At 59.3% G+C, this 22,784-nt stretch overlaps 1 protein-coding gene across 2 annotated transcripts; it reads left to right on the top strand.

The window, feature by feature from the left end:
• The first annotated feature begins 525 nt into the window (after window positions 1–525).
• CLCN7 (chloride voltage-gated channel 7) lies at window positions 526–22,143 on the top strand. Of its 2 annotated transcripts, XM_080384505.1 has the most exons (25): window positions 526–673; window positions 8,536–8,607; window positions 9,834–9,905; window positions 10,136–10,201; window positions 10,827–10,959; window positions 11,299–11,408; window positions 12,141–12,221; window positions 12,653–12,715; window positions 13,253–13,336; window positions 13,503–13,596; window positions 14,033–14,097; window positions 14,564–14,680; window positions 15,016–15,070; window positions 15,576–15,636; window positions 16,369–16,507; window positions 16,784–16,877; window positions 18,228–18,397; window positions 18,742–18,793; window positions 19,113–19,240; window positions 19,417–19,502; window positions 19,793–19,925; window positions 20,033–20,092; window positions 20,455–20,631; window positions 20,729–20,809; window positions 20,930–22,143. In XM_080384505.1, the coding sequence occupies exons 1-25, from the start codon at window positions 542–544 to the stop codon at window positions 21,014–21,016; spliced, it is 2,412 nt and encodes an 803-aa protein (XP_080240631.1). In that variant the 5' UTR covers window positions 526–541; the 3' UTR covers window positions 21,017–22,143. The 2 variants fall into 2 exon arrangements, with proteins under 2 accessions (XP_080240631.1, XP_080240632.1); XM_080384506.1 differs by lacking the exons at window positions 526–673; window positions 8,536–8,607; window positions 9,834–9,905 and having other exon boundaries at window positions 10,196–10,337.
• Window positions 22,144–22,784: the final 641 nt, after the last annotated feature.

Below are 22,784 nucleotides of genomic sequence, written 5' to 3' on the forward strand. Positions count from 1 at the left end.
CCGTGACCGGGGTGAGCCAGCAGTGCCCCAGTGCCTGGCCCTTGGCCAGCGCAAACCTTCGGGTCGAGCTGTGGCTGGGGGCTGAGGCAAAGCACACACACGCTCCCACACGGCTGCCCGGTGCAGCTCCCTGCCAGGAGAGCGGCAGCAGCGCCGGCTCCGCCCGCTCCCCGGGCTCCCCGGGCCGGGGGGCCTCGCTGCCAGGGCTGCCAGCCGCAAGCCGCGCCCGGGCCCGCCGCGGGGCAAGGCCTCACCGCAGCCCTGCGGCCTCCCGGGCCGCCGCCGCCTCTCTCCCCGCCGCGGCAGGCCACATCCCCGGCGCCGGCTGCGGAACGGGGATGGAGCCGGGGCCGGGTCGCGGCCGCTGTCCCGAGGAGAGGGCTCGGCGGGGATGGGGGGGCGCGGGCGGGACTACAGCTCCCATGGTGCCCCGGGGCGGCGCGGCCCCCGCCGGCCGCCGTAGCGCTCACGTGAGGGCGCGGCACGCGGTCACATGACCGGCCGGTGAGGCAGGGCCGGGCAGGCTGCGCCGCCGCCCCGCATGGCCAACGTCGCCAAGAAGGTGTCCTGGTCCGGCCGCGACCGCGACGACGACGACGAGGACGGGCGTGCGGACGAGACCACCCCGTTGCTCAACGGTACCGGCCCTGGGCTGGCGGCCGGTGGCCGGCAGGTGGGTACCGGCACCGGGGGGGAGGGTGGTCTGCCCCGGCCTCCCTGCGTCGGGGCTCGGGGCCGTGTCCGCGTCCCCCTCTGCTGTAGCGTTGAACCGGGCTCATTGCACCGGGGCTGGGCGAGGGCTGCCGGTAGGGAGCTGCGGGGTGTCGGGGCTCTACCCCCTGAGCAGCCCCCCGGGGGGTCGGCCGGGGAAAGCAGAACCTGGAGACCACCCCGTTGCTCAACGGTACCAGCCCCGGGGCGGCGGCTGGCGGGTGAGTACCGGCACCGCGGGAGGGTCCCCGGCCTCCCTGCGCTGAGAGGCTGCCGGAGGGGGGGCCGGGGCTCGGGGCCGTGTCCGTGTTCCCCTCTGCTGTAGCGTTGAACCGGGCTTATTGCCCCGGGGCTGGGCGAGGGCTGCCGGTAGGGAGCTGCGGGGTGTCGGGGCTCTGCTCCCTGAGCAGCCCCCGGGGGAGGTCAGGGTCCCTCTGGGCTCCCCCAGGCTGGGGAAAACAGAACGTGGCAGGGTCCAGAAGGGAGCAGCTTTCCAGCAGAGGAAAACAGTGCGTGGGAAGAAGCCAGGAGGGAGCCACGGCCGTGCCGTGGGGCTCTGGGGTCACTCAGGGAAAAAACTGAGTGTGGGGACTGACTCGCTGCCCACCCTGCCGAGTGCTGGGGCAGTCCTGCCATGGCCAGCTGCCAGCACGGGGTGCCAGTGCCCTGCCAGAACCCTGCGGCAGCTCTGCGGGGCCAGCTACTGCCCACTGCCCTGCTGTGGGTGCAGCCGAGCCCCAGCCAGTGGGACTCTGTGCTGGTAGGTGCAGGGTGCTGCTCTGCTGCAGCTGCCCTCTTCATTTCTATGAAAAATCTCATTCTGTGAGAGAGCCCGTTGCCTGGCATGCTGCTGCAGCCCAAACCAATGTGTCAAGCTCAAACACAAGAGCACCCAGCGCTGGCGCGGTGGTGGATGTCACGCGGTACGTATGGAGCTGCGCTGCCAAAAAGCAAGTCCAGGGTGGGCCGTGTTACAAACACGGGGAGGCCAATTCTTTCTTGCAAATTATTTTTGGGTAATTAACTGAAGAGAAATTTCTCTCCGGTGTACCTGGCTCAGGCAGTCTGCCCAGCAGTCTTGCCCGCACATGTGTGGTTAGCTGAAGCACGGCATGGCTCTGGCTGAGGCACTTGGTGCCTGTTACAGAGCGAAGCTGCAGCAGGGTAGGCTGTGCCGGGCGAGGGCCATGGGCTGGGTGGGATGTCAGGCTGGATCCATGGGGTGTTTCTGTGCCAGTACCAGGTGGGATAGGGGCTGTCTCTGGGTGATGTCTTCGAATTTCTTGTGAAGAGTTTGCTGGGAGACCTGAGTTTAGACAGGGAGGAGCAGTGCCAGCTTTTGGCAGCTGTTAGCAGGGACATCTCACCGAGCATGATTCTGTGCTGCTCTGCTCCTGGGCAAGTCAGAGCAACAGGCTAATTAGAAGGAAAGACAGGGTTCGTTAGGCTGGAAGCATATAGCATTGCGCTGTGGCAGTGGGGTATGGCGCCTAGAAGGAGTCACCTGCACCACTGCAGCTGTTCTGGTGTAAAAAAATAAAATAAAATAATAAAATCTTCCTAGTCAGTCTAATGGGACCCTGTGTGTTTACAGCACGGGTTGTCTTTATTGACCACGTGGTGAATTCTGCAGGTCTGCAGGGTGTTAAAATAGGGATTAACCAGATCTCGTGGCTGTGAGTCAGTTAGGAAAGGCTTTTCCTGGTGGCTTGGAAGAAATTCCTGAGCCCCCTCTACAGCCCGGGCAGTGGTGGTGGATATCCAGCCCTGCCAATCTGATTTATTGTCACTGTGTCCCTTCACAGCGTGGACAGCTCAGGTCCCAGCTGGTGGCATAGGCACTATGTGGCATTTTCCTTAGCAAAGGAGGAGAGCAGGTACCTTGCCAGAGCTCTGAACCCGTGGCTGCCCAGACCACACATGCCTCTGGCAGTGGCACTGACCTGGCAGTGGCAGCTGGGTTGCCACTGTAGCGCTGGGGTTGCCTTTCGGCATAGGGCAGCTGCCTCTCTCCTTCGGAAGGTCCTTTGACCTAGATGCTGTGTAGTCATGCAGGTTGAAGCAGGAAGGCAGGACAGCTTGGGCAGAGAGAGACTGGAGCTGCTTAGCTCACAGGAGACTTAAACCTGGGTTGTCCCCAGTGGAGCTTCTTCCCGTTCTTGTGTGCTTGTTCAATGGAAATGAAAGCCGTCTTAAAGTGACAAAACGAAACAGGTCTCTAGTTCCCTATCTGACTGCGGTTGAATACTTGTGGGTGAGAGGTGAGGAGGGGCTGGCTAAACATGCCTGTGACCATAGAGGGGATGCTACAGGGCTGTGCCTGAGGTCCCCTCTGGTTTTGGGGCCAGCTGAGTGCTGCTTTAGAGCTGTCTGAGTCTTCATCTTCTCACTGAGACTTTCTAGTGCCTCAAGTATATCAAGAAGCAAGACGTTGCCTGTATGCCTGATCATTGTGCCTACTGTGGGTTGCCCCTTTCCCACTTTCTTGAGCTGTGCATGTTGGTTCTTGGGCTGAGAAGTGGGTGGATGATTTTAGTAAGAGCAGCCAATTTCCATCATTAGGCATTTTTCAAAAAACAGTTCTCCTTCGCTACCCATTGAAGATATACTTGGTGTTTGTGCTAAAATGCCTTGACTTTGGACTTGGCATAATGCTCCTGCTCCAGAGGGTGCCTGGAATAGGAGATGTGGGCAGGGGGCCACCAAAATGTGGACCAGGCTGCTGCTGCTGGGTGGCTTATCCTCCTCTGTGTTTGTTCTGCCTCTCTGGAGTTACTGCTCTTGTTTTCTTTTACTTCAAGTAATGGGGTGTGAAGTGCAGCCCGTGCGACCCGGTGGTGATGCCAGAGGGCTGCCGTGTTTGCTGCAATCGGAAAACCTTGGCGGGGGGGAGGGAGAAAAAGAAGTCTTCTGCATGAGCCCTGATTCCTGGTGGGTGGACTGCACATTGCACATCCCCTGCGTGCTAGCAGAGAGGCTGCCTGTCCCTGCCTGCCTGCTGCTGGAGCCTGGAGCTGGCCTCCCTGAGAAGCCACTGCCCTTGAGCGGTGTCAGGAGCTTCCCCAAGCAGAGGGGTTTTGCAAGTCCAGTCCCTTCTGCTGCGTGCCCGTGCTGTTGGGGACTGTGGCGATGCTTTAACCTCACACTGCTCCTCTGCAGAGGGGACAAGGTATCTGGAGAAAGGCAGGTGGGTCAGGGAAACAATAGCATCTCCCAGCCTTGCGCAGGTGAGGGACAAGGAGCAGCTGTGCCCTTGAGTGTCAGAGGGAGGCTGGAAGCAAAATCACAGCTGAGTGGTGACACCATGGGGAGAGTCTGGATGTTTTCTCCCCACTTATGGGCCTGGAGGTGAGGAGCCTTGTTCTCTCCTGCCATGGTGTTTTGGGGATGGTGGCTGTGTTGGTTGGAAGCCCATCGCAGCTGTGGTTGTGTGGTGGAGGAAGGGGATTTCAAAAGCCCTGCAGTTCCTCTTCCCCCACATGCTGCCATAGCCAGTGACAGGGCTTCCATAGCTGGTGAGCCACCCAGTGACACAGCCTCGAGTCATCCTTCCCACCCAAGCAGGTACCGGGGGCTCCTTAGCAGAGCACACTGGAGCCAAGGGAACCCTGAGGGCTGGAAATCCTCCTCCTTCCCCCCCTGCTGCTTCTGCAGTACTGCTGTGGGCTTCTGATGTGGTCTGCACCGCGCATTGTCTCAGTGATAACAAAGACACGTGCTTCCAGTTTGTTAATGAGCAACGGAACAGTGATAAGGGGCCGTGTATGGGGGGGTCTTCATGCCAGACCACAGGGGGTGGGTGATGTGCCGCAGGGAGCTGCCTCATCCCTGTGGAAGTGGACTGTGGAGCAGAGTCAGATGTTCCCTATTTCCAGCTCTTCAGGGTGATGTTTGGGAGGCACTGCTGGGTCACTGTGCACACAGCCTGGGTTGGTTCTGCAGCGTTTTGGCCTCAGTGGAAGTTATTCTGCTATTCACAAACAGGGACTGCTCTTTGACTGCTGTGCTTGGACCTGAAATACTGCTGTGGCATCACATACAGCAGGGTGGCTTCTTGTCTCGCTGGCTAAACGGGGGTGCTGGCAGCAGTGCTGCTGTCTCCCACCCCAACCTGTGATGCTCTGGGCTGGTGCTGGTATCTACATTCAGCTGCCACTGCCCGACCTCGGAGATGATCCTTCTGGGGCATGAGTAGAAGATGGCAGTTGAGGTCTTTTGCCAGATTTTTTTCTTGTTGAGATTGATCCTGAATTTGCTCTTGCCCATCTCAGAGCAGTGCTGGAGTAGGTGGCAGCGTGATGACGGGGAAAAGAGCCTCAGGAGGTCTCTAGCCCAGCTCCTACTAAGAATGGATCCCTCAGACCAAGTCACTCAGGGCCACATCCAGTGGAGGTTTGGGTATCTCCAAGGACAAAGGCTCTGCGCCCTCTCTGGCCCCAGGTTCAGTGTGTCACCACCCTCGGGGTGAACATTTGTCTCTGACGTCTAAGCAGATGTTCCCTTGTTGCAGCTTTTCCATTGCTTCTTGTCCCATCAATGTTTGAGGAAAGTCTGACTCCATCTTCTCTGCAGCCTCTTGTTAGGTGTCCAGAGATGGCCAGAAGATCTTCCTGAGAAGCACCAGCTTCTCCTCATATGTCTTGCCACATGCTCCGGCTCCTGACTGTCTTACTGGACTCACTCCTGCATCTCCATGCCTTTCTTGTCCCAGGGAGCCCAAACTGGACACCAGGTCCCAGGTGTGCTATCTCAGGTACTATGCAGAGGCATGGGATCCCTTCCCTGGACCTCCTGGCTGTGGTCTTGCACCACCCAGGAGGTGGTCAACCACCTCCACTGCAGGTTTGTGCCACCTCTTCAACTTATTCACCAACATGCTGCAAGGCTTTTTTCAGCAAAACTGCTTTCTAGCCACTGGGGCACATCCATCCCCGGTGCAGGGCTTTGTGTTTGCCTCTGCTCATCTTCAGGGGCTTCCCTGCAGCCTGGTGGGCTCCTTCTGAGGAGCAGCCCTGCCTGTCAGTGTACCAGCTGCCCCACTGGTAAAGACGTTAAGCAGTTTTGGTCCAGACCAAGGCTCCAGACAGCTCTTTGCAGGGCTCAAAATGGGTAAGGAATTGGCTTTGCCACCCAAACAGGGTGAGTGCCGAGGGCTGGGTGCCATCATTGTTCATGTACCGCTGTCGGAGGCAGGCTCAGCTGGCCCACGAGCCTCTCCTGGGACAGAAGAGCTGTTAACCCGCCTGCATCCTCTGGCTTTTGGCAACAGTGCATGTTGTTATGTGGAGATAACTGTACCGTGGTCACACCGACATCATACGTACCCGGGATCAGCAGCTGCCTTGGCCTGAGTTTGAAAAGCATCCAAAGGAGGGTGGTGCTGTCCGTGTGCTCAGTGAATCTGAGCCGTGCACAAATAACCTTCTGTCTTGGCTCCTGGCTGCCTGAATATGCCCTGTCTCTCTTACAAAAATTGAGTGCTGATGGAAGTAACTTTTTTCTGTCCTCCCAGCATGTGATCCCTGTGCCAGGTGGTTTGGGAGCCAACTCTCCGCTCACAGAGCGGCTTGGCCTGCCTGGATGCCAGAGGGATGCCAGGATTTAGTGGGTAGGGGCTGCATATCAAAATCACACTCCTTGTCTAACAAAGTTCAGGTTCAACTGCAGCTCCTTTCCCTCCATCTGTGCTTTGGCCCTGCTGCTGCCTGACCCGCTGGGAGCAGAGCTGCTCTGCCCTAGCTGCTTGCTCCATAGGGAGGAGTGTCACCAGTTCAGCCATGTTTAATATTTCGGCAAACTCCCATGGCTAGCAGAAGGAGAATTTCCCTGAAGGGCTGGTCGTGCCTGAAGGTCTGAGCTCCGGCGTGAGCAGGGGATGTTGCATGAGTGGCTGTTTCCACCTCACTGCCTCGATCTTGCCCTAGATGTGTGGCATCTGATGGGAGCCTTAAATCTTTGTCCTCTCTGAAGCCAGTGGAGATGGGTTCCCTTGCAAGGTCTCAGCTTTGTCCCTCCCAGGGTTTCAGGGCAAGGACTGTGTCCTTCCCCCCACCCCAAGGTGGCAGGGGCCCGGCTGGGACCTCCGCCTGCCACCAGCACAGCTGGGCACCAGTGGGCACTGGAACAGGCAGTTCCTGCCTCCAGCTTGTGACTGTGGAATTTCCCATCCGTGTACCCACAGGGAAGTGACAGCGTTGGGTGTCCCTGGCTCATAGGTGCCCATGGTGGTCTGCTCTGACTGCTGGGAAAGGGCTCTACCTGGATCCTTTCCATGGAGATAGTGGAGCCATCATGGACCAGAACCAAAGCCCAGACTGGTCTTGCCAAACCAGTGTCCGAAAACGGCTGCATGGAGCGCTCTGTGCTCAGCCCCTGCTGCGGGCTCAGGCTGCTGGGGACAAACAGGCGCCGAGGAGGGATAGAGGCAAAGCCCGGCTGCAGGTCAGGGAGTAAATGGGAACGTGGAGCAGACAGAGAAATCGGAAAAATAGGTCAGGCTGCAAGCACAAAGGGATATTCTTTGTCTGCAGTGACGTGTGTGGCTCCTGGCTGCCCTGGCCTGCTTGTTCCAGACGGGATCGGTGGGGATTAAAGGAGCAGGGTCTTGATCTGGGATCTGCCGGCTTGTGGGCAGAGAGGGACTGACACGCCAGGGCCCTGCTGCTGCTCACCATCCCTCTTTTATTCTCCAGTCCTTTATCCTGGCATCTGGGGAGGGGTGAGGCTGTGGAGCAGAAGATCTTAATGTTGAGAAATGGTATTTGGGCTGTGCTTGGAGACAATGCTGCTTGCACCCTTGTACATCTCTGTGTTTCACAACAGTGGAGAGGTGACGGCAGCTTGCCTGCTTCTGCCCAGTCCCCTCGCGGCACTGCCCAGCTGGCAGCTGGCTCGGCTGCAGACCAAACCCTTGCCTGCATCGGCCAGGAGATGGGAGATGCCCCAAATAACCCAAAGACTCCCACATTACACAATCACACTGCCGGTAACAAGCCTGAGCGGTCACCAGTGAAAGGAGAACCTGCTCCCCAGAGGGAGACACAAGTGCTCCTTCCCGGCATCGCGCTGGGGCTGGCTCGGAAGCCAGCATCCCCAAGGCTGCATGGGAGCATCATGCCCTGCTTCCTCTTGTGTGCGCTGGCTGGCAGCCAGCCCAGCCATCGCTCCGGTCCCGGCTGCTCGGAGGGGGACAAACACACCGATGTGCTCAGCTCCCTGGCTGGGAGCTGCTCCCGGGGAGCCGGTGGCAAAGCCAAACGTGCCCTCTGCCATCCCTTACTGCTGGCTGGGTGCACAAGCTGAGGGATGGCGCTGGTGCCTCTTGGTGTCCTTGTGACTGTGGAGATGGCACTTTGTGTTGGGGGTTTGGTCCCTCCCCAGCTCTGGGGAAACATCAATGTGCTGTTGGGCACAGGTCTGCTGGCTGCATGGCTGCTGTGTGGGGGTACCACGCTCGTCGGCCGGAGGCTGTTGGTGACTCTCCCAGCTCTCAGGGCTGCCAACTGCCAGTCCTGGATGAGCTGCTGCTGGTTGGCCCCTTCCCTGGGTGAGCCGGCTCTGCCAGCTAAGAGGTTGGAGCAGCTTGGCTGAGCCATGGGCAGGCTGCTGCTGCCTTGTGTTCCCTCTGAGGTGGCGGGTCCCACCTCCTCAGCGTGTCCTCCATGAGCAGCCCTCTGTGGGTGCTGTGCTTCAGGGGGCTGTGGCGGTGGGCAGGCAGAGCGCGACGAGGAGGGCAGAGGACAAGCACCTGTGTGCCTGCCTCTTCTTTCTACTAAGGCTTGCAGCATGTTCAGAAGTTGACCCCATTTTCCCTTCTCTCCTCAGCTCACTTCTTCCTCCTTCCTGCGCATCGGGCAGCTGAGCAATGTGGACCTCAATGAGGATGTCCATGAGCTGGTGAGTGGCACAGGAGGGAGCCCACTGTTACCAAGACCCCTTCCCTTCTTCCACTAACAGCATTAACGGCTGCATTTGTTCCCCCCCTTCACGTCCCACTTATCCTATGAGGGCTCCAGTGCTTCCTCCTGGGCTGGGTGACCTTCATGGTGTGGGCAGCTGCCTGCTGCTCTGCCTTGACCCTTGCTGCTTCCCCTTAGCCGCCACATGTTGAGGTCCCCTGCGCCTTCCTGGGCAGCAGCACCAGCCTGCCAGCACAGGGACCTTCCTCCCACGGGAGCAAATGCAGAAGTGCATGGGGTGGGATTTCTTCCTTGTTGCCATGAAGGCTTAAAGCTGTTTCTCTTGCCCGCTGCCCAGCTCAGTGTGAAGGCAGGGGAGGGGACATGCAGTGTGACAGCAGCTGAGGGGGACACGTCTCAGCTCTGGGGACAGGGCTAGGGGCAGAGGAGGCATCTTGCAAAAACTCTCAGGCTTCAAGCTATTCCCTGCCTCCCCCATGCACACCTGAAAAGCTTTTGTTGCCCAGGTGCTCCTGCCACAGCTCAAGAGCTGTAGGAAGAGCAAACGAGAAGACTTTTGCTAAATGTTTCTTGTGGAATTCTTAAATGGGAAGGGACATGCCTTAATCCAGTGCCTTGGAGGACAGGCTGGGTCTGCTTTGGCCATAGCTGTAACATGGGGCTGGAGAAGGGTACAGGGTGCCGCTGGTCCCTCCAGCATCCTCAGTAAATGCCCTAATTCGGAGCTGGGAACAGCTTGCATGGTCACAGGCATTTGGGAAATAGAAGTTGGTTTCTGCCCAAAAACACAGGCTTGCTTGAAATAGCTCCTTGCTTTCAGCCAGAGGAATTTCCTGCTGAGGTGAAAGGTTGCCCTCCACCGGGGCACGGAGCCACTTGGAGGCAGCGCTGGATCAACATGGCAGCGTGCTGCCCTGCTGGGTGAACCCTGCACCTGCCTGTGGGGAAACATCCTGCCCTGGGCTGTAGAGGTGGTGGGTGGGAGTGCATGCCTGACAGCCTGCTCCAGCTGCCTTAAATCCCATACATCCACCAGCTGGTGGAAAAATCATCCCAGATCTCAGCCTGCCAGGCAGCTTGCACTCTGCAGTCCTCCCTGCCTCTCCTGAGCATAAAAAGCTAGTGTTAAACCAGCAGTTACATGGTAGAGGGGAGGGCTGGAGTCGGACCTGGCTGTCCTAACCTGTGCATCATGTCCCACAGGAGACAGAGCTTCCTCGGCAGTATCCCAATGAGATCCCCCACAATGAGAAGCTCCTGTCACTCAAGTATGAGGTAAGTGCCCATCTCCCTCCCAACTCAGCTCTGTTCTCTGGGATGCAGTGGGTGAGGGTTTGTGGCTGCCCAGCTAGGGAGGTTTCAGCAGGGAAGGAGTGGGTTCGAGGGGGGGAAAATGACACAGGAGTGTGGAAGGGCAGGGGTGAGGGTCTGAGGGCAGCCCTCTCAAGCACGACCATCTCTTCACCTGTACTAGATGATAACAGCATCTTCCTTTCCTGAACTAGAGCTTGGACTATGACAACAGTGAAAACCAGCTGTTCCTGGAGGAGGAGAGGAGGATAAACCACACAGTGAGTCTTGCTGTGACCCAGCTGCCTTCTGTCCCTGCAGCTGGGATGGCCCAGGGAAGCTTCCCTCCCTGCCCAGCTGCTTGGGGGGCTTCTCCATGCCAGAGGAGGTTGTGTTCAAGTCAGTGCTTGAGCCAGGGTGAGTTTACGGGCGCTGATCAGCTTGTGATGAGCCATAAAACCTCGGGAGCAAGGACCCAGCACAGGGTGGTTCAGACAGGAGCTGGCCTGGGTGCGAGTTGGCATTGCTGGGCAGCACGGGGCAGGTCCCTGAGCAGAGGGACTTCTGGAGCCATGTGAAGCACCTGCCCTGGGGGCTTTGGGAGTCAGTGGCACAGCAAGAAGCTCAACAGGAGGGGTCTGATGGCGGCAGGCAAGCTGGAAAAGCATGTCTACTGTTAGGGATCCCACAGGGGGCAGGGGCAGTGGTTGAAATAAGTAAATTGTAGCCAGGCTTTGCAATCTAGGCTCAGCCAGCATCATTTTTCCCTGAGCAGCTCTCCTTGGAGCCGCCCAGGTATAGGGCTACGTTGGGGAAGGTGACCAGGTGGGTTGGAGTCCCCTTGATGCTGGCGGGGGCTGAGCTGGGCTGGGTGGCAGCAGGGTCTGATGGCTGTCGGTCCCCCAGGCTTTCCGGACGGTGGAGATCAAGCGCTGGGTTATCTGTGCCATGATCGGCATCTTCACCGGCCTCATCGCCTGCTTCATCGACATTGTGGTAGAGAACCTGGCTGGGCTGAAGTACCGGGTGGTGAAGGGCAGTATCCTCCCATGGAGCCATGGCCGCTGGCTGGCCAGGAGCTGTGGGATCTCTGCTCCTGGCAGTCACAAGAGGGGTGCTGGGGGAGAGGGCAGGGCTTCCTTGCCTGAGTTTGGCAGCATGGACCCTGCTGCCCGAAGTGCTGCCAAGCTCCTGGCTGCTCTGTGGGGCTGAGCTGGGGCTGGGTGCTGCCATCATGGAGGTGGATCCTTGCAGCAGCTGTGGCTGCCCTAACTGTGCAGGATCTGCTGCAGCCCAAGAAGCATTTTAGCAGCACCTTATCGTGGTGGGAGGGATGGTACCCAGCTGATACTGGCCTTTCCTTGAGCTGCTTCCCCAGACATTGACAAATTCACAGAGAAGGGGGGCCTGTCTTTCTCCCTGTTACTCTGGGCTACCCTGAACGCCAGCGTGGTGATGGTGGGCTCCATGATTGTTGCTTTCATAGAGGTAAGAGTTTGGAACTGGTCTGGCTTGGGGTATCCCTGTGCCTCCCGCCCTGGCTCTTTACGTGGGGGAAGCAGGATCACGTCTCCAGAAGACGTGCGCATCTGTGTAACAGCAAATGTATTTCTGCCACATTGGCTCTTGGTAGCCCCAGTTCCTCAACGTTGGCTCCAGCTCTGCTGTTGAGGTTCTCCAGGGCCATCAGACTGACAGGATGTGCTGCCCTTCGCTGGCAGCCTGGGGCAGAGGGTGTGCTTCAGCCTTGGGTGCTCTCACAAGCCTTGGCCCTGGCTTGGTATCTCCATGTTGGGTGTTCAGGAGCATCAGCGGAGCGCAGGCTGGTGGGGTGCCTTGGGGCCATGCTTAGGAGGACAGGTCAGAGACTGGGCCACCCTGAGTCAGCAGTGTCTTCCTTGTGGCTTTGCTTTTGATTTCCCTGGCCACCAAGCGTGAGCCTTCTGCAGCGCTGGGCCTCTTGCCGTGGCATGGTGGTGGGAACAGCCTAATGGTCCCCAAGAACCCAGCCAGCTCCTTCTCCTTGGCACATTTGCCCTTAGGGGCAGTGGGTACCTCCTTCAAGCCCTCCTCCAGAGCCTGTAGGTAGGCTTTGACCTCATCTCTCAGCCTCTCTGAGGCTGTGCGTGGTGTGCCCTGTGCTGAGAGACGGGGGTAAGGTGGCCGGTGTGGCCCCATCCTGTACGTGGCAGCCACTCACGCTCTTCCTGCTCCCCACAGCCCGTCGCAGCTGGCAGTGGCATTCCCCAGATCAAATGCTATCTCAACGGTGTGAAGATCCCACACGTTGTCCGCCTCAAGGTAGGAGGGGGGAGGCGGTGGGATGTGTGTGTTCTGCCCGCGATGGGGCTCCCTCCGCCTGGCCTGGGCACGTTGTGTCCTTGCCTGCGCTGTGGCAGAGGAGCTGGCATGAGCTCCCGGCCACCCCGCTGTGCTGTCCCCGCTGGTGCCGGCGGGTTAAATCCCCTGCCCTGGGATCCGCAGCTGGCACCGGGAGAGCAGCTTTGGGCAGTTCTTTGCTCTGAAAAGAAGGTTGGCCAACCCCATTGCCACAACGGGGGGCTGAGAATCACAAGCTCCCCAGGGTCACGGTCATGAACAAGTGGTTTAGGGTCAGTGACTTAACCTAAACCACCTGTTTGTGACACATGTGGTCCGTGTCCCCCAGGGCTGCCACAGTCGTGTTCCTCATGCCTCCCACGTGATGTGCTGTGCTTGTCTCTGTTTTGCAGACCCTGGTGATCAAAGTCTGCGGGGTCATCCTCTCGGTGGTCGGCGGCCTGGCTGTTGGGAAGGTGATGTGCACGAGGGCTCTCTGACACGCTGCTGGCATACGTACTGCACCCCTCGCCGGCCGTGCACTGGGGGCCCTGTGGTGGCTTCCTTCCCACTTGTATTCGCTGGCCTGCTGGCCAAGGTGACTGGTGTGGCCAGGCTTGGGGAGCCCCCGGGACACACGGTGCCACCGAGCCAGGCTGTGCGTGGCTCAGCTGGGGGCAGGAGAGCAGCAGCCTACATCCGTCGGTGGTTGTCCCGGCAAATGTTAGATGGGGGACCTGGGTGCCCCATTGGGACCTTTCTGATTTGCTAGGATTGAAGGAAGGGAATCCCTAATCTCCTCAGCTGGTGGAAGTGCTGGTGGGAACAGGCCATGGGAGACACTTGCTAGAATGAGGATTTAAGGGGGGAAAATGGCAAGGTCTGTGTTTCCCAGAGGGAAATCCTCCTGGCCAGCTTCTTCAGGGCTGCGACCTGGTGAGCAGCATTCAACCATCCCTGACCGTCCCTGGGGTTCTTCCCTCTCTGATCTGACTCTGCTCTCCTGCCTGTAGGAAGGACCTATGATTCACTCTGGAGCAGTGATTGCTGCTGGGATCTCCCAGGGAAGATCCACGTCTTTAAAGCGAGACTTCAAGGTTGGTGCTGAGGGCCAATGGTTGTACTGCAGATGCCCCTCCTGTGCCCAAACCGGGCTGCTCCTCGGGGTCACACTGGTGGCTTGGGCTTGTGTATGGAAACCGTGTCTCCCTTGAACTCATGCCTGTGGCCAGCCCTAAACCTGCCTTCATTTTGGTGTTTCAGATCTTCGAGTACTTCCGCAGAGACACAGAAAAGAGGGATTTTGTCTCGGCTGGAGCTGCTGCTGGTGTCTCGGCTGCATTTGGTGCCCCTGTGGGTACGTGTCCTGGCTCTCTGATGCTGAGCAGTGCCTGCATGTGGATCTTGTCAGGAGGTTGCTCCCACCTGCATGGAGGCAGCTGCCAGGATCTGCCCTAGGGCACTGCAGGAGCCCTCCCACAAAGTGCTCAGCCCCGCTCCAAGCTATCCTGCCGCGCCATGCAGGTTTTGGGAAGAAAGGAGAGGGATCATCTGTGATCATCATGATCTCTGATCCCAAATGTTGCCTCCCTGGGATGGAGGAGGGCAGCGAAGGGGCTTTTCTGTGATCAGTACGTCACTGTTGACTTGATGGCCTTGCTGGTCCCTTTGCTGGAGCCTGTGAGGTGTGGGGCACTTGGGCTGGGATTACTTTGGGTGCCTTGGCTGGTGCTGTGAGCCAAGGGTCTGTGGCACGTGCCCCTTGTGAAGGTGTTTGTGTCTTGCATTTGCAGGAGGTGTCCTCTTCAGCTTGGAGGAAGGGGCTTCCTTCTGGAACCAGTTCCTTACGTGGAGAATTGTAAGTACTGGAAAGCAGGACTGCCAGCTCTGGTGTGAGGCATTGCCTTTTCCCAGTGCCCCGCAGCCCCAGGCCTCCTGCCACCCCTGCCTCAGCTGGGCAGCCACGTATAACATCCCAGGGAACAGTGTCCCAGCTCCTCCTTTGTGCCCTGGCCCTTGGGGCCTGAATTTGAACGTGGCTGAGCTCCATCTTGCTGCCAGCCCCTTTCTAAGGGAGCTGCCTGGGGCTGTGCCTTGGGGCAACAGAGAGGCAAATGGAGGAGTGAGCCCCTGGTCAGTGTAGGCTGCTCAAGATGCTGCCACAGGGAACGTGGCCTTTTGTCCCCACCACATCGTGGGTACCAAGCCCTACGCAAGGGCCTCAGTGCCAGGAGCACATGGTTTGGGGTAGTGCAGGGGGGCATGTGGTGAGGGAGCAGGGCTGGAGGCAGCTGGCAGTGACTCTGGGCTGCATCTCTTTCTAGTTCTTTGCCTCCATGATCTCCACGTTCACTCTGAACTCTGTCCTGAGCGTTTACCATGGCAATGCTTGGGATCTCTCCAGCCCTGGGCTCATCAACTTCGGCAGGTTCGATAATGAGGTACGGCGCAGATATTCCCTGTGCAGGGCTCTGCTGGGGGGGTTAGAAGCAGCCCATGGCAGCTTGGGGCCGCTTAGACATCACCAAGGGGCTGAGGCAGGCTCTGCCCTAGCAGGCAGTGGGGTCTGGCCAGACCCCAGCTCCACCAAGCCCAGCAGAAGGCTTTTCTGCAGCCACTGCTGAGTCTGGGGGCTGCGGGGTATCCAGGGGAGACTTTGGGGCAGCTCTGGGAGCTGCTTGCTGGCACAGGCTTGTGCTGTCCCAGCAGACAGTGACCCGCTGTGGGGCTGCAGATGGGCCAGGAGATCTGAAACCCATTTCTTGCTTGTTTGCAGAAAATGGGATACACCATCCAGGAAATTCCTATCTTCATCTGTATGGGAGTGGTTGGTAAGAAAGTGCTGCTCTTTCAATTTGATTAGTCTGAATAATTTCCTCTGTTCTCTGTCTGGGTCTAAAAAGCTTTGGGATCCAGTTTCCTAAGGAGAATGGGAAATCCATTAAGCTCTGGATCAGAGGCTGCTTGTAGGGTTTACATGGGGGTGAGAGCGGGATCCTAGCCCAGCCCTTACTGCTGTAGCAGAAACGAGCCCCTTTAATCCATGTACCGCAAAGTCCTTAAGTGGGGTCAGTGCATCACAGTCGTGGGCAGCCCCTTGCTTTCAAATGAGCTGCCTTTGTCCCGTGGAGTTGGCCCATCCCACTGCTTGTGCTGGGTTCCTCTTGGTATCGGGTCCTGGCTGTCTCTGCAGAGACAGCATCCATGTGTCACAGGGCTGTTGGTCACACTTGGGTTGTTGATGTCTCCCTGAGTTTCACAGGTTCCTTGTGTCCTAGGCAGCTGTAGGAGAGCCTGGGACCTGTGTGCTGAGCTTTTCCTCTTTTGCATTCTCAGGTGGGATCCTTGGAGCCCTGTTCAATGCCCTCAACTACTGGTTAACGATGTTCCGAATCAGGTAAGAGCTCATGGGTAGTTAAGGTGATTGGCATGGGTTGGTTGGCACCTTCTGTGCTCCCTTGAAGCAGTGTTCCCAGCCAGAGCAGGGGCTGTAATCTTGCACTTAATGTGAGCAACCGCAGCCCCTGGAAGCTGGGAGGCTGTGCCTCTCCCTGCCTGTGGTCGAGGCTGTGACCTGCAGCATCCCACCATTGCTCTCGCCCTGCCAAATACTTCCCTCAAATGACTTGAGAGCCCAAAGAGGTGCAAACACTGCACAGATCTGACTGTTCTGTGCTTCTGAGAGTAATGAGAGAATGGATCCAAGCCCAGTCTGGCACAGTCAATACTTGTCACCAGCTTTTCAAACACCAGGACCAGCCTCGTGGCCTCAGGGAGGGGTGACTTGTGGCCATGGAGCACTGAGTGGTCTGCAGCAGCTTCCAGGCCATCACTCCAATTGGGCTTTCCACAGGCCACAGCTTTCAGGGCTTGCACTGTCCCCCCCTGGCAGATCATGCCAGCCTTTCCATGGGAGCTGTACCCAACTCCGTGCAGGGGAGGCAGGGCACAGCTGGAGCTGCTGGCCTCCCAGCCCACCTTTGCCAGCCCAGGACAGCCTGGTGGGGTCTGGGTGGGGAGCAGAGGCAGCCAGCCTGTCTGTCTGCCCAAAGTGATGTGGCAAGCCAGGCTGCGGGTGATCCTGCCCGTGCCCCTGGGTGCCACCCTCACTCCTCTGCTCCCTTCGCAGGTACATCCACCGGCCCTGCCTCCAGGTGGTCGAGGCCATGCTGGTGGCAGCAGTGACGGCGACTGTGGGGTTTGTCATGATTTACTGCTCGAGAGACTGTCAGCCCATTCACGGGAGCACGGTGGCATATCCTCTGCAGGTAGGAGATGCTGGAGAACAGTCCCCCGGCATGGAGGGCACCCCGAGCCTGGGCGGAGGCTGGTGGATGAGCAGGGAGACGAGACCGTGCTGGGTTTTGTGGCACTAGACCTCGCAGTCAGTGCCCTCACCGCAGGCAGAGCTGGCAACCCTGGTGTGGTGCCGCTGTGCTTGCCGCCCAGAGCTGCCGCCTCGCCAGCACATATCCCCCCCAGCCTGGCAGCCTTCCTCACTGCGGGCAGCCCACATCTGCCACTTCTCTTTTCTTCCCCCTCAGCTTTTCTGCGCTGATGGAGAGTACAACTCCATGGCCACTGCCTTCTTCAACACACCTGAGAAGAGCGTCGTGAACCTCTTCCATGACCCTCCAGGTCCGTGTGCCTGGCAAGTAGGTCCTTGAACATGAGCAGAGTGGGGCTGGGCTTGCACGAGGTGGCTGACCTGTTCCCTGGCCACTTGGGGGACAAGACAGGGGATGACCGGTATGGCCCCATGAGGGCACGATGGGATCCAGCAAAGTACTGTACCTGCTCCTTTCCTGCTGTGGTGGTGGAAGGAGGAGGAATGGGTGCTGTGCCTCATGGCAGCTAGGAGCTCAGCCAAAGGGCTGTGGTCTCAGGAGCCTGTGGACAAGGACGTGGTTTTGTTTATGCACATTTGCAAGCTGTCACTTCTGAGTTGTGTGGGAGCATGTCTGACCCTCGCTGGATCTCTGAAGTCTGTCTTGGGAATATCCCTGGCTGTTTTCTTAATTAGCAGGGCCTCTTGCCCCAGAATGACTTTACCTTCTGGGCAGGTTGAGGAAGTGGATCCTGGGGTTTGGATTTGCTTGAGAAGTGAAATTTGGCTCCCACTTCCCTTGGACCTGGAGTAATGATGGCATGCCCTCTGCCCGCTGCTCTGAGTTTGGTGCGCAGCTGCACGTGGGCAGGGAGCAGACAGCTCCAAATCTCTAGACCCTCAGCACAGAGTACAGCTTGGCCAGCTGAAGCCAAGTGATGACTGTCCTGTGTCTCAGGGCTGCTCTCTGCGATGCTGGGCCCTCCCTGGCTCAGGGCTTTGGTCCATTGACCTCCCTGTGAAGGAGAGCTTGCAAAGTCCTCGTTTAAACTAGACTGAGTTGCTCAACTATCTTAAAATAGCAGCAGGCTGAGTCCTGAAGACAGCAGGGTCTGGCTGTGATGGCACAGCTTTCGTCATGGGATGGATTGGGACCGGCCAGAGCAGCCATGGGAGCTGTGGGACAGGAGAGGGTCTGCAGGACCTGCTCTGCTGAGCTGATCCCAAAGCTGGCGGTAGGCCCCCTGCCAGCTCTCCAGCACCTCTGTCCTCCCGACCTTGTCCTCCAGCACTGGTGGTCCCTCAGGGCTTTGAATCCCGTCAGGCTGCCTTGCAGGAGGCTGGGAACCACGGGGCTGGAAGGGGCTGGGTCACTGTGGGTCATGAGATGGAGGAAAGGCGTGTGCTGGACTTGGTGGGACGGGAGGGCTTGGGATGGCACTGGGTGGCTGGCAGGGCCCTTGAGGGGGCAGAAACAACTTAAAGAGCTGGTTTGAAAGGCTTGTGCTGCCAGGGCAGCAAGTGGACCCGATGAGAGGGGCTTTTACTGCTGGGAGTGTGTTGTGGGGCTGCTGCTGTCTGCTCTGCCATGGCCACAGCCTGTCGCACTGTCCTTTGGGCTGCGGGACTGGCACTGACGCTCCATTCTTTCTCCACCTCAGGTTCCTACAATCCCATGACACTCGGTATGTTCACACTGATGTATTTCTTCCTGGCCTGCTGGACCTATGGCCTCACGGTGTCTGCAGGGGTTTTCATCCCCTCCCTGCTGATCGGCGCTGCCTGGGGGAGGCTCTTTGGCATCTCCCTGTCCTACCTGACCAAAGGCTCGGTGCGTCCTTGGTGGGAAGGGGTGCTGGGTGGTGGGAGTGGTGGCACCCAGCCCTCCTCCCTCACTGCTGGGCAGGTGGGATGTGCAGGCAGCATGCATGGAGGTGGCTAAGAGCTTGGTACAGAAGTCTGGAGTGGGTTGGGCTCCTTATGTGATGTATTCTTGAGCTGGGTCTGGCCTTTCCAAATTCCCGACAGAGCCCTGCCAGCAGCTGGGCTGTGCAGGCAGCCTCAGGTGCTCCTTCCCGCTTTGGAGGGGGGTTTGGGGGGCCAGGGCGCTGCTCGCTGTCACTGGATGCCTTGCAGCCAGCAGCTGACTCGGCTCCTTCTCTCTCCTCTGCTCAGATCTGGGCTGACCCCGGGAAGTATGCCCTGATGGGAGCTGCTGCACAGCTGGGTGAGTTCCCCACGGCACAGTCTTGGCCACCGCCTGATCGTATTGGGGTGGAGGTGGCATGGGAAAAAGCAGTCCCTGCTTCCCTGCGCAGCTTCTTCCCCAGCTGAAGCCCAGCCTAGCTGTTGGTTTCTGAATGACCCTGCCAAGCACAGGCAGCGCTGGGGCACTAGTGAGGGCTGGACTTGTCCAAGGCTCCCCTGCCTGTGCGGGTGGTCCTGTATCGCTGTGCAGAGACTTGGGCCTCAGGTGTTCTGCTGTCCCCTCATCCTGTGTTTCCCTGCCCTCCTAAACCCCCAAACCCCTTGGGTGTCCCTCACAGGTGGAATAGTGCGGATGACGCTGAGTCTCACGGTCATCATGATGGAGGCAACAGGCAATGTCACCTATGGCTTCCCCATCATGCTGGTGCTAATGACGGCAAAGATTGTGGGAGACTACTTCGTGGAGGTGAGGGCTGGTGTGCTCACCAGGACAGAGCAAGAGGCTGTGGGTCAGGGTTGGTGGTGTCGGGGAGCCGTGGGGGGGCCAGGACAAGCGTGTGCTTCATCAGAGGTGAGCTGATGCTTGGCTGTACCCCTCAGCATGTCACTAGGTGGCTTCTGATGGCTCTGCTCTCGTTGCAGGGGCTCTATGACATGCACATCCAGCTGCAGAGCGTGCCCTTCCTGCACTGGGAGGCCCCGGTGACATCCCACTCCCTCACAGCCAGGTAAGTGGGCTGTGGGACACTCCTAGGGCAGCAGGTTTTGGACCCTGCTGTTGGCCTGAGCTGGAAATGGAGGTGGTGACACACTTCAGTCCCAGGAGTGTGCTGTCCCCTGGTGCCACCAGCTCAGCTCCTTCCCTGGCAGGGAGCGTGGCCTGCAGTGCATGCCCTCCCCATGTCCCTGGCAGGTTCTGGGGACAGAGGAGACATCAGGGCTGTGGAGGTGTGTGTGTTGTGGGGGATGTTTGGGACATGTTGCTGTGGAGCTGTCTCACAGTGAGCCTTCCCTGCAGGGAGGTCATGAGCACTCCTGTCACCTGCCTGCGGAGGATCGAGCGAGTGGGCACGGTTGTGGACATCCTCAGTGACACCTCCTCCAACCACAATGGCTTCCCAGTGGTGGAGAGCAACCCTGATGCCACCCAGGTGGGCCAGGCACCGCTTGCAGGAGGATGCAGCTGGGGGTTGGCCCCACAAGGGGTGGCTGTAGTGTGGGACCCTTGCCCCATCTCATGCCCGGTGCTCTGTTGCAGGTGGCAGGACTGCGGGGTTTGATCCTACGCTCCCAGCTCATAGTCCTGCTGAAGCACAAGGTGGGTGATGCTGCATGGAGGCTCTTTGGGCCATGTCTGAGCCCTGGTGCCCCTGTCCTACTGCTGCCTCAGGCCCCTTGCTGCCTGCCTTGCTCAGGAGGGGCTGGCAGGGGGTCCCTGTCATCACGCTCTGCTCACCCAAGGAGATGGTGGGGGCTGCTGTGCTGTGTTAGGGTTACCCCAGCATCATCCTGCACCCCACTGGGCTCACAAACCCCGAATGGGAAACAGGCTATTCTTCTGCAGATAGTGCATCTCCCCTGTGCTCCTACCCTCTTTCCCTCCCTGTCCCCGTGCATTGCCCTAACCCTGGTGCATGTTGGTGCTGTGGGACAGACCCCAATGGTCTCTTTCCTCCCAAGGTTTTTGTAGAAAGAGCCAACCTTAGCCTGGTGCAGCGACGGCTGAAACTGAAGGATTTTCGGGATGCCTACCCACGCTTCCCCCCCATCCAGTCCATCCACGTCTCCCAGGATGAGCGCGAGTGCATGATTGACCTCAGCGAGTTCATGAACCCCTCGCCCTACACCGTGCCTCAGGTAATGGTCGGGGACCCCTCTGCACCCCGGCATCCCGGTGGTCATGGATAGGCAGCGGGTGCCAGCAGGGGTGACACGGCCCCGTTCTGCCTTGCAGGAGGCGTCTCTGCCACGAGTGTTCAAGCTCTTCCGAGCCCTGGGACTGCGGCACTTGGTGGTCGTGGACAATCGCAACGAGGTGAGTCTCTGCTTGCTGTGTGTGGGCAGGCTGGGACCCTGGGGGCGAGGGGGGGCATGTGCCCTTGTACCTGGGCTCTGCATACCAGCGTGGGGCTGTGCCCTGTCCCCTTCCCGGCAGGTGGTGGGCATGGTCACGCGCAAGGACCTCGCTAGGTACCGGCTGGGAAAGGAAGGCCTGGAGGAGCTCTCACTGGCACAGACGTGACGTGGGGCAGTGCTGCCCAGCAGAGATGCACCCCAGCTCCTCGGAGCTGGGGACTGCCTTTTGCGGGAGGCAGGGAGAGGACTGGGCCAGCCCGTGCAGGCATCGTGGTGCCTGGAGCACCGGCATGGCCGTGCTGCCCTGGCTCTCCTGCCCGTTGCTGCCTTCCCACATTTACTGCCTCCTCTTCTCACCCCTTCCCCTGCTTCCCCGAGGGATCAACACGCACCCTTGGCTCCGTTAGCTCCTGGCATAGGCTCTCCCTGAGGGCTGGGTGAAGGCTGGAGTGTGCCAGGGGAGCAGAAGTGCCCTGCTGAGCTGGGCACAGTCCTCTGCCATGGCCCATGGCCTCCATTGCCTCATCCACCCAGCCTGGGCTGTCCAGGACCTAGCCCTGTCCTGGCCCCTGCTGCAGGGCCTGTGTGGGGAGCAGAGGGGATGCGGTGGGGCTCCCGCCTGCTCCCAGGGCCCTGGTCCCCTGCCCTGTGCTACTGCCTGGGGCAGACGCTTGAGTCTCTGGTCTCTGTCCCTTCAGCTGGAGGAGGGGGCCGTGCCCTGCTCGGCTGTGCAATAAACGGGCTCCAGTGGTTCAGCAGCTGCCGCCTCTTGCTCTTTCTTGTTTCCCTCATCCACTTTGACCCCAACCTGGTCGTGGGGAGACACCCGTGAGGGTTCAGGGCAAGGATGGGGCCGGGGGAGAGCTGCCTGCTTCTGGGGCACTGTTGGTCCTGCAGTCTGTGCCCGTGGCATGTGCCCCTCTGCTCCTCCTGCCCTCCTCCCACCATTGCTGCTGCCTCTCCCCTCTGCCCATGCTGGGGTCCAGAGTCACCCTGGGTGTGTTTCTGCACTTGCTACAGCTTGTTCTAGCCTTTTCCAGCAGCCTGCACCCCTGTCAGGTGCTCTAAAACCGACCTCCAGGCCTGGGTCTGGCTAGGGGGGAGGAGAAGAGCCTACACTCCCCTGGGTGAGGAGGAGAGCTCCAGCCTTGGCACCTCAGCTTCCCATCTCCCACCACCCTTGCTCCTCATCTTGGCATTGCCCTCTCCTCCCTCGGGCAGGGGCAACCTGGTTCCTGGAGGGGCTTTTGACTGTGGGGTTCTGTGCTGAAATAAAGCCTGTTTGTACTTTTATTGTGATGCTGCCCGTCTCTTGCTTCTCTTCTTCCCCGGGTGCTACGGCCCAGGCTTGGCACCATGTTTGCCGGTGTCCCTCTGGGGCTGATCCTCGTTCCCCGCTGCTGGTGCCAGGAAGGCACAAACTAGGGGGCTGCATGGAGGGAGGCCAGCCCCTGCCTTTGTCAGCCCCCTGGCAGGGCTGGAGCGCTCAAGGCAGGGGGTGGCTGCCCCTGTCTGGGTGCTTTTCCCTTTCAAGGCCAACAAAGAGCCACCACAAAGCAGTGAATGCTTTGGCTGGGCCCTGGTAACAGCCCGGTGGGGGCCATGGGGAAGGGCCGGCTGCCTTCCTGGCACCATACGGTGGCCCTGCTCTCCTCTGGGGGTCTGCTTCCCCTGCACCACCATGGGGCAGGGGAGCTGTGGGCTACCACAGGTCCCCAAGGCAGGGACAGGTCCCCCCGGGGTGCTGGCAGCCGGGTGCTTTACAAGGCCCCGTGTCGCCCTTTGCCCTGGTGCGGCTGAGATAAGAGGGTGGGATCCACCAACTTGGGCCGCAGAGTAAACACGGGCTGCTGGCTCCTGCCAGCACCGAGCTCCCTCCTCTTCCTGCTGCTGGGGCAGGCGCCCCCCCCCCCCCCCCCTTCCCTCAGAGAGCC

This window comes from Falco punctatus, assembly GCF_963210335.1.
Source record: "Falco punctatus genome assembly, chromosome: 4".
Classification (NCBI taxonomy): Eukaryota; Metazoa; Chordata; class Aves; order Falconiformes; family Falconidae; genus Falco; species Falco punctatus.